General features: G+C 33.9%; 1 protein-coding gene across 1 annotated transcript; it reads left to right on the forward strand.

Annotated features, from left to right (window-relative positions):
* Window positions 1-4,638: 4,638 nt before the first annotated feature.
* On the forward strand, window positions 4,639-7,076 carry LOTGIDRAFT_106953 (hypothetical protein; the record flags this gene model as incomplete). The annotated part of the gene is made up of 3 exons (XM_009063967.1): window positions 4,639-4,846; window positions 5,365-5,496; window positions 6,958-7,076. The coding sequence occupies 3 exons, from the start codon at window positions 4,639-4,641 to the stop codon at window positions 7,074-7,076; spliced, it is 459 nt and encodes a 152-aa protein (XP_009062215.1).
* Between the last annotated feature and the right edge of the window lie 4,792 nt (window positions 7,077-11,868).

Here is an 11,868-nt window from a genome sequence, read left to right on the forward strand (position 1 = left end):
ATCAGAATCGGTTGAAAACTGTAGCTTCAATCCTGCTCACGAACTTTTTTTTAACAAATTTCGACGCGTTTTAACAAAGTCAAGGTCAAGAACTCAAAAGCCGTTCATCGAAAATGCGTCAAGTTAGAACTTGTCCGAGATCTTATGAATTCCAAAGATCACACCAAGTTTCATCAGAATCGGATGAAAACTGTAGCTTCAATCTTCAATTCTTAACAAATTTCAAGGCGTTCTAAGTCAAGGGCAATATCTCAAAAACCGTTCATCGAAAATATGTCAAATTCGAACTTGACCGAGATCTTATCAATCTAAAGCATCACACCAAGTTTTATCAAAATCAGCTAAAAACTGTAGTCTCTATAGTGCTCACAAGAAATGTTGACGGATGGTCCGACGGACCGACGGGCAGGGGCGACGACAATATACGACCACATATTCATGTGGGCGTATAAAAATAGTTTCATTCGATTTAGATTAACTTTTGAAATACTTGATGAATATTTTATCATTCATGCTCCTGTAAAGTGAGATTATGAGCCTTGTCAGCGAAACCCCCCTCTCCTAAATTATCTACAGGCCTGTTAGAAATAGATCCTTATTTACTTTCTTCAAAGCTTAAAAGTATTTTATAGCCCCTTTGAGTGACAAACGTAACAATATATATTGCATATATATACGCCATTCACCTTTTTCAGTAGACATCACATGATAAATAGCATATAATAAAGTAGAAAAGAAAAGAATGTATCCGTGATTATGTAGTAAAGGCCTACCGTTCTTTCCAGGACACCCACACCCTTATATCGTAATTCATTTCACCTGAATAATCTCATGGTAAGTGCCATTTAATTTGAAGCAGTGGTAAATGTATCATTTAATATGTGAAATATTGTAAATTATAGCTATTTAAAGATAATTTTTATATCATAATGTATATATATATATATATATGGTACGTACGCTGTAATGATACAAGTCTCTATAACAATTACTTTGTTCCACAGAACTCTTGGTAAAGCTGAGGCAGAGCTAATTCAAGCTTAAATTGAGTCGTACCTTCAAAGGTCAGCCAAGTCCTCAACGCAATAAATGTTGATCACAAAATCAGAAATTTGCTAGTATGGAGTTACATTTATAATTTTAGGGTATAAATTTTCTTGACGATTTATACTATTTGTATATCTATATATTTGTCTTTTTTAATTTGATGGTACGATTTCAGAACGTCGATGAGGAGAATACAAAAGTAATGCAATTTTTATTCGCATTTACATTGACACAATTATGTAAATACTTTAACAAGTCTCGGTCACGTTCACAAACCGATTGTGTCATATATTGACTTAGTCAATGGTAAAAGGATATAGTTAGATAATAGCTTGCCAGGCAAGGTAATATACGCCCACTAGCACCTTTGATTTTGAATAAAAATATTTGGCAGTACAGTAAAAAGTACCAGTGTGAAATATTCAACCTTCAGTTATACACTTCTTTTGAACTTTTAGGGTGAAACCATATATTACCAAGTTTTGTCAAATTCCGACAAGAATCGTACCTATAGTGTTTAAAGTCTAAAACTTGAAAACATTTTCAAGAATGACGTCAATAACTCACAATAATTTCACAATATAAAATTTAATAACAAAAAATATATAACAGTAGGCCTATGTAAAATATATCCAACATAATGAGTATTTATACTTCATAATAATTAGGTAAACATAAATAATAGAAACTGTTTAGTATACATTCACAATTCTTTACTTTGAATTATATGCTATAAGTAGCCAAATTTTCAATGCAGTTGCTATTTATATGTGACATAATGTTTTCAAAAATTATTTTAACATTATATTTACTCACGACAATGGTAGACAATACTTCTTTCCTTACTTCCGTATATAATGCACATTCTATCAAAACATGAATTTCACCTTCAATAACATTTGAATTTCTTGTGACACAATATTTACAAACTCTTTCAGGTTTTGTAATGTTTTGCCATCTTTCAGTTTATATAGCTAAATCCTGATTAGAACAACTGAACCGAGTTAGTGCTACTCTATGTCTACATCTATCATTGATTAAGTAATTTTCAAATTCAAACGATTTTTTAAGTAAACAATAATTTTCAAGTGTGAGTTTAAATGGATGTAAATTGACCATTTAAATTCTCACGGGAATGTCGTTTCACTCACAACACCTTGCCTGTCCAAAACCGTATTCATATAATATATTTTGTATATTAGAAGCCCAATTAACCCTCCCTGCTTCAAGTAAACCCCAAAGCATTCTTTCAATTCTTCAAGGGAGTACCAAAATCCCTGTTAAACACATGTCAGCAAAAATCCCCAATTGGCACAGCAGTGCCTCTTTAATATTTTAGATTCAAAACAGTGTTGCATCATATTTTCGTTCCCATCTTCAAGCTGTGAGCAGAGAAGGTCGTCGGCTGCATGAATTTTCCATAAATTTACAGAAATCTGCAGAAATTCCTTTTTTACAACAGAACATCTATCGCCAAAGCTGGAAGCGTTTTGTGTGATTTATGACTTTGATTTGGTACACTGTGGAACAGAACATTAGTTTAGCAGGAGCGATGCCAAAGACAAAGCAAAAGTTTGTCAATTGGCTAACATCTTGATGCAGATGAAGTTTAATGTCTTGAAATTGCTGAAAATGCTGATTATGCTTATTTTCTCAACAACCGAAAACTTGCGACATCTGTCCGGCTCTGAGGTTTTGTTTTGTGACGGCACCTTTAGTGCAGTTCCAGAAGTGTTCCACCAACTTTGTGTATGTTTCCTCTAGTGTATGCCCTGCTTCCCAACAAGAAACAATCAACGTATCAGCGCATCTTCACCATCCTCTAACAGAAGGCTGAGATCCGCAACCTGCACCTTATAGACCAAGAACCATTTTCACTGACTTTGAGAAAGCTGTTCAGAATGCCGTAGAACATGTTTTTGACCGTGAACTGAAAGGATGTCTCTTTTGCACTATCGACAGGCAGTTTGGCGCAATGTCCAAAAGTCTGGTTTGCAAAGTGCCAGAGGAGAGCATCTGCTCTACCTCTACTTAGACCTGAACATATCGAAGATTACTGGTTCAATGCCCTTGAAGACGCTAACATGGAAGGTCCCTCAATTGCAAAATTTGCTGACTATGTGACCGAACATTGGGTGGAAAGAGAAGATATACATATGTGGAACCATTTTCACACTGTAGGTCCGGGAACCACGAATCATGTTGAGGGGTGGCATGCTAGAATGAACAAGATGACCACCAACCATCCTAACACCTTCAGATTCATCACCCTGATAAAAGCTGAGCAAGCAATGACCGAAGCGACCATCAGTCAGCTCCAGTCTGGTGGTAAGAAACGCCCCAAGAAGAGAAAGTATCACCAATTGGAGCATGAACTGGACCGCCTGGAAGTCTATTTCCTTTTTTCATTGTCGTTCATTTCATTATAAATGATGTGGATATAGATTAAATTGATATTTTACTTATTTAATTTCATATATCTGGACTGTAACTCATGGATTACAATTTGAATATGCATGTCTTCAGGTCAGTTTTCCCTTATGGTTCATTCAAATATTTCAGAATCGAAATACAAGTTTCATGTCAAGTAGCGTAGTGAGGATTTCATTAACGGATCGGGCATCCAAGGCCCACGGTCCACCTTTCTGAATTTAATAGGGCACATTTTGCACTGTAAAGTTTTATAAGAAATTAGTGACAAGGATGACCGAGCTATTGGAATTATTATTCATTTGGCTGTATCAAATTTTGTAACATGAGTGTTGTTTGTTAAGAGATTTAAGCGCTTTATTTCTGACAAAATTCTATGAATAGATTAATTATTATGACTATTGTTCACATGCTATTTGAAGCCAAGTCAATCGTGAACACATTTATAAAACAGGTCACATTTACTTGGCAAAGGACCATAGTAGTGCTCTCTATAGACCGAGGACGCATATTGGAAGCCTGCAAAAACGATTTTCTGAATTCTGGGGACCTCTTCTAGAAAGTTCTAGAGATTTGACTTTCTGAAACGTGATTTCGTGACATTTCCTCGCGAATTTAAGGTTTCTTTGTAAAGGGATTGTGGGACCACCACCAGACGCCTGGAAACGCAAAATTCTGACATTTCCAGCGAATTTAAGGTTCAATATTATTTGTATAGGATGTGAAGGATCTCGCCCAGAAAAAATTGAGAATGAGACGTAGGGTGTAGGGTCTGAAGTGTGTCGCTTTTAAAATTTTGAGAATTAGACCCCCGGAAACGCGATTTCCTGACATTCCCCGGCGAATTTAAGGCTCAGGAGTTTTTGTCTTATAACAATGACTCCCCTTGATTCAGTAAAATGAATTAATGTATTTAAAAATAACAATTGACATTTTTTTAAGGGGGCAAGATTGTATTTAGTGGGGCTATGTCTAATGGTTACATATTAATTGGTCTTTCTTCTGTTTAGACGTATTGATATGGTGCGCTTAAAAAAATGTTGTGTTCAACTCATGGCAGTTTCTCGTGACCATTCGGAAGAGAAACAGTGTTAAAGAGTATTACAGTTTCTGATAATATTCAATATAATAAAAAGCATTAAATCTGTTTTTGTATTTTAGATGATAATTCTGTTACATACGATATTAATATTTATACCACTATGTTTGGCATGGCAAAACGATTGGGATCAATCTCTGGATGTCTATTGTTCCTATCACCAATCTTTCTACAGAATACGAAGTGAACACGACAATGGAAAAGAAGACAGACGATGGCAGTTTGATTGTCATTATATAGGACCTTTAATGGGAGGATGCACATGGTACAGTAAGTAAGGCTAAGTGTTTTTCAGACCCTCAACTAAATGAGTGGGAGTCCGTAGCCTTAAATCAAAAATTGTAAAACACTTGAGACTGAAAGTCGATTTAATGCATGAACACGATATACCGGGCTGTCGGAGAAGTCGGAGGATTAAAGAAACTAGCACCATGCTGTCCTCTACAGTAAACGTTTTAGTAATTTTCATGTATAAGGGACCTCATAGGTAGTCAGAGCTGGAATAGTGCGTCATTTTCTTAAATGGAGAGGGCATCATTAGGATTGGAATTCATTGACTTGGTTCGACCAATCCCTAGGGTAAAGCCACTCGCCCTTTGACCAATATTTATGGATTCTCTTGCACATATTAACAGTAGATCACCAGAAGTGTGACATGCAAGCAATGATTATACCAAAGCTGAGGAACAGATGGTTAAATTCAAAAGCTAAAATAATTGATAAAATGTTAAAATTGACTCCCATTTTTCATTTACGGACATGGTTTAATAAATATTCTATATTTACAGATGATGTCAATGGTTGGGATGCTCCTGTGAACTTTTACTGTCCTAATAATGGTGCTATGACCGGTGTCAAAAGTCGCCACGATAACGGGAAAGAAGATAGGATTTGGAGTTATCGGTGTTGCGACATGCCTGGTAAGGAGACAGACATTAGATGATTTGCAATTCATATTATTTACTTTAAAGATATTTCTAGAAATATTGATAGATGGATCTTCTATTATTGATTGGCATAGTTTAGACTTTTCATCCCCACACTTTGAATCATTAAGTAAAATTTCTTGTGAATCATATCTTGATGATCTAAATATATATTTCTTAATTTGTTGGGATGTTTACGACTATTAATAATTGTAGTTGATCAACAGAACTAAAATTATTACAACTCTATTTTATTGGTAACTTCAAGTGGCGTTATTAATTTGTATTGGCCTTTAATATCTCAAAATGCTATTTTTCAATGCTGCCGTAATTATCATATGTCCTATTATCTGAGTAAGCGACACCATAATGGCATGGATTAACCCGATTGAAATGAGGATTAGATAATCCATTCTTCTAAAATAAAAATATCTCCAAACAAGTACTCAAGTAAACAGTATGAGTTCTTATTAAGATAGCAAAAAATTTCAACGGTTTAATAACTTGCAAATTTAAAGCTTTACATGGACGCACATTTTTTGTTACAATTTTGCAAAATTAAAAAAAAAAATTGCAAGGGTTAGATTATTACATAATCAGATCAATATGTTCGCTGACTCACTGATTTGACAAAAAGATATGAAATCTTAAATCAACAGCTCTGCTGTCAAACATCTTACCACCATTAGGATTTTATTTTAAGAATAAAACCACAAAATTTAGATTTTTTAACATTTAGTCAAATTTAATAATTTGAATTTTCATAGTAAACCATTTATTTCACACATCGTTAAAGAGAGAAAAACGAGTGCATCCTAATTCTGAAAATTTCATTTTCATTTTTCTTAACATGTTCATGCATTCTTGAAAAATATCATCAAAAAGAGAATTTTAAAGTCATTAATAATCTGAAAAAATCAAGCTCCTGTGTTTATTAGAGAACTTGGCAAAGCCGTTCGAAACTATAAATCCGGAAGAATTTTCAAAAAAAAGTCAAACAGGCACATATTTTTTAAATTCGAATATCAAATTTCTAGATAAAGTTTTAGATAAAGTAACAAGATTTTGATAGACACCAAAATAATACAAAGCTACGGCGCAATTTTCCGTACTTTTATAACATATTTCATTTTAACGAAATACTAACAAGTAAGATCTCTTCAGGGTTAGCAAAACTTTCATTGAGCATATTCATTTTTGATTCTAGCCCACTTTAAGATGTTTGGTCAAAAAAAGTTCAGTTTGTGCTAAAGAGGTTTAAAAAAAAAATCGATTGCATAAATTTGCCACATAATAAAACGTACAAAAAATATCAATGCATTCAAGAAAGAACAGACAAAATATAAAGCTAGCGCTTTCATTGCTAATAGATCATCAGGTTTTTATTAATAGAACGACGTATTATATTTCTACGTTTATTGTTAATGGAATATATGTTTGTTGTAGAACATAAAGGTCGATTGGTTACTACTACTGGCTTTGTTAATGGTTGGGATCAAGGAATGGATTACCAAGTCCCGTCGAATTATTACATTACTGGTACAGAGAGTCATCATGATAATGGCAAAGAGTAAGCTCTATCATTTCTTTCTATTGTGGAAAGGACAATGGAATAAATATGCCAATTAAACATAATTACCTATGTAGCTAGTATTAGAGAAGCAAGGATGGACCACAACTTTTCGAGCATACTCTTTACATACTATATGTATACTCAGCAGACTCTAATGTTCCGCCATAGATGAGGAACCATTAAAAACTCTCTTCGTGACACGTGGCTTTGCCATTTTATTTTGAAGATCTTGAGAATTGTACTGTCTCCATTTAAAAGGCGTCTTCTTTTTAATGATTACTTTGAAACTTCGTACTATTTTTCTTTACCTGTCTCTAATACAGGTATATTTTATATTTTTTTTTATCATAGAGATAGAAGACACAAGTTTAGATACTCTTTATTGTGGGGTTGTGAAAACGAGTTATGCGGTAAGTGTGGTTTATAATAATGAGAGCAAAGGTACATCTAGATTGGTTCCCCTTTGATTGCTTTATTTATATTTCATAGCAGGGACACAATAGATATGTTGGTCCACTCAATTGTCCACTGGTGACCAGTTTCAAAGAGATTCATCGTTTTTTTACCATACCAATTTTGTTTAAAACAAAAGATATATTGTGTCCTGTATCTAGGTAACTTTCAGTTCAGAATCCTAAATATTTTTGAAACACCCCACGTGATGTAAATATTTTAGACATAAAACAATGTCTTAGCTATTTTCTATGTTTTATCCAATTGTATTATCAGTAAAAAAAACTTAATGTATGAAGATGCTAACCTTGAAATTATGATAGCAATTTGATAAAAATTCCATGAGCAACTGTACAGATCGTGTCGTTGCAAATCAAACTTTATATGGCAAGGGAGTTAACAATTCATTGAGATATGAGTCTTTAATTCAATATTATAGTTTGTATGCCCATTGACCACTGTGATTATGAAACCTGTAAAGTGAAAGATGACAACCAGTGTGCTAGATGTGAAGGTACAGTGCCACCCGAAACAAAGGGTTACAGGGCGTACTTTCCATCATCGAATAGAAAAACTTGTTTACGTGAGTATTTGAACATTATTTCAGAATTAAAGTAAAATGTATATAACCTTAGACCTTAGAAGCTAGTCTCTGACACCCAGGATATACCTGTCTCAAACTATAATATAGTCTTGGAATTTTCATCGGATTTTGAGATAACAATTAAGCATATATTCAATTTACAAGTCTCGAACGACTTGTTTACAATACAAACAAATTGGCAACCCCCACAAGTTTTGTCATAAGACATTGTCATAATAACTGAACAATTTTAATTGATTTTCCCCATCACCGATATGGATATGGATTACAACAAATCAGATTCCTTGGCCACTGTAGAATCGGTCAATTACGACGATTTTTAGCTACCGGTCCAAGTTTCATCGAAGCTGTACGTATAGACAAAGATGGACTTTGACATCTTTGAGACATCTTAAGTTTCGAGGTCGTTGATTTTTGAATTTTTTGAAATTAATAGACTTATTAACGTGTTCTATATGTCATCGTGTTTCTATAAGATAGCATGTTTATCAAATTATCATCAAATTCAAACATGAACAAGATCTCATCAGCATACACATTTATTGGTCAAACACTGTAGTCTTTATAGATAGAATTTGGCACCCTTTAACAGTCGAGAGGAATTCCTAAAAAAAAAATATCACCAATTTTGACTAAAATATCACCAATTCGTGTAGGCTTACCATGTTTCAAAAACTCGCATAATTGTTGCCTCTATCAAATTTTAAAACCAAATTTGACTAAAGCAATAACTCAAAATCTGATAATTTTCATTTTCAAACTTGAGAAAGATCTCATTTATATACCTTCACTCCAGGTTCAGATATTTCTGGAACCTCTATCTTGCCTACAAGCCAAATTTAACGCGAATTTACAAAGTCAAAGACGATAACTTCGAAACCTTTCACCTCATTGTTACCAAATTCTAACTTGTTCGAGGTCTCACCAAGATTGGATAAAACTGTAAAATCGTGTCTACAAGCCAAATTTGAAGCGTTTTTAATAAGTCAACGGCAAAAATCCGTTTATCCGATTATAACCAATATCAAATTTGAACTTTACCGATATTCCATCAATATATACATGCATAACAAATTTCAAGAAATGTGAAGGGATAGACCGACGGTTGGACCGACGGACTGACAAGGCGACTGCAATATAGGTCAACATTTCCATGTGGGCGTTTACAAATGATTAAACCAAGTACTAACCAAATTAATAGCAATTGGAACAGAAAAAAATGTTATTTATGTTTTAAATAAACATCACAATTTGATTAATGTTCCGGGAACAATTCCCTATTCACCATCCTATTACATTCTAGAGGCATGTTCCTGGCGGAGTGATAGCACCAGATGTTTTCCTGGTACATGTAGTTCAGAGAGCAGCAGTAGTTGCAGGTGTTCCAGTGGTTTTAGTGGAAAACATTGTAGTACAAGTAAGTATTCATTACCCAAAATTCAGCAGCCCGATTACATTATTAGTAGACCTAAATGTGGAGATTAAAAATGAAGATCTGATAAAAGTTGCAATAAACGAGGAAACAGCAATTGGATGCAAGAGAGATTTTTATGATATGGCCACATTGTCCATTTCAGTCAATACAAAACCCACCATTCTGTTCAATCAAGTAGAACTCATAGCAGATAATGGAGATGTTAAAGAAGTACCAGAGGATATTAATTCAGCCAAAGCTCAACCTGTTTCCTGGACTAATATAGTCAATCCAAAAACTTTACGATACGTGTTCAAGTCTCATTTTGAACAACCCAAAACCGAAAAGCCCGCTTATATCTCAGACTTCAAAGTTGGTATCACCAAAGGAAGTATTTCTTTTAAAAGAAGTGAGTTATTGTTAGTTTGTTTCCTGATATAATTGTATATCAGTTGTTTTGTTTCTGACTCTAACAAAATTAATTAAATTGATTAAATTAATTAAACAGTGATACGAGTTCAATAAGAGAAGAATCCATACGTATGGATTCTCTGGCCTAAATAGAATCATTTAATCATTTCATTGATAGAGTCGAGATCTGGATCAACAGTATTTAGTGTAAGTGGTGGTGGATGTCCTTCTCATGGTGATTATAATGCTAACCAAGCAATTTATGACTGTTCGAGTACGTTAGACAAGAGCAAGATAACTTTACCATTTAACCATTTAGATAGGTAAGAAAATAGTAAGGTATATAAAAGACCATGGGAGTAACGATATTTTTAAAAATTTCTACTTGCGGATTGTATACGGGCACCATAGTATTTTAAAAGTCATCATTCTCGTGAAAGAATAGTGTACTCAAGCGTTTTCTGAACCTTGCCTGAAATAACAAATCTGAAACCTTAACTGAAGACTTTATTTTGTTGTTTTATGTGTAGTCCACAATAATTAACGATATAACGGATGTCCTTAGCTGCAAAAATCTATAACGTGTCTCTAGTTGATGTGTTCCAGAACGATTCAAACACAATTTCATACTAGGAAGAATAAATTGAGATACAATATCCATTTGAGTCGGTCTTGCTCGGGTCCAATTTCAATAGAGCTCTTTCCCTTCTGTTACCTTTTTGTATGACACTACTCATTGAAGCGCTGCGAAACATTTTGCACCACGGAGACAGGGCTTTTGTAATATTTGTAAAACAATAAATGTTTATAGTTTGGATATCACCATATCAACATATAATGGTGGTTTTGTACAAGTACATGATATGGAGGGCGGAAAGCATGATAAATTTACATATTCTGGTTCTTCATCATCAGTTACCTATACTGTTAAGTTTGATACAGTAAAACCAGCTCACTGTAAACCTACTAGTGGTTGTAATAGTAACATTTTAACAGATCTGGATTTAACTAAAACAGTGAGTTAATAAGAATTATTATTGAGAGACAAATAATGCGAAAACTTTTGAAATGAAAAAAGAAAATCAGTTTACTTCCATCATTGCAAATCATACATTTTTATGTTCCTTTGATAAATTTTCAAATTTATGGCGTTAAAACCCGGAATTTTTTTATGCATCCCTCCATTTTGTGTGATCAAATGGTTCTATTATTTATTTTCAGAATAAAAACACGATCGCTTGGTCTGGATGGACAGATGATTCGTCTGGTATGAATGGATATGAAATTGAAATATTCAGTTTAAGAGCTGCTGGAGCTCTTTTAGTGACTAATAAAAGAGAATTTGATGTAGCTAAATCGGCTGTATGTGATATTTTATAGGTCTTTCTAACTCCTTGAAAAACATGCCACTTACATTATTCTCTGCCTTAGACTAAATAGGCTATGCCGTATAAGAAAACTCGACTGTTTTGGGGTTATTTTACATTCAAGAGCAATAAAATGACATAGTAGTTGATGGCACAAGTGGTCGAAGTATATGGATTTGTGTAGATTATAAATACAACAACTGTTATAATGTTAGTACATGATGTCGTATCTTTTCAACTCCACAATTTCCGGCAATATTTGTTGTCTTGTTTGCTTTCATCACATTTGGCCTCAAAACAGGGTATTGACACTATTAAACCATACAGGATTAAACAAGGATTAAAAATTGGAATCATGAAATCTCTGTATAGGGATGGGAAATCTCCCTCCCATTCGAGATTTAGAATTGTTCTTTTCTTTGAATAATAAGAACGTTCTGCCTCGCTATCGCCTATAGCCACTCTACGTGTGATATACGTTATATAAGGTCTTTGAAGGACTTTAATCAATTGTGAATACGATATATAGACACAGCTTAATGGA

Source organism: Lottia gigantea (genome assembly GCF_000327385.1).
Source record: "Lottia gigantea unplaced genomic scaffold LOTGIsca_6, whole genome shotgun sequence".
In the NCBI taxonomy this organism is placed as follows: domain Eukaryota; kingdom Metazoa; phylum Mollusca; class Gastropoda; family Lottiidae; genus Lottia; species Lottia gigantea.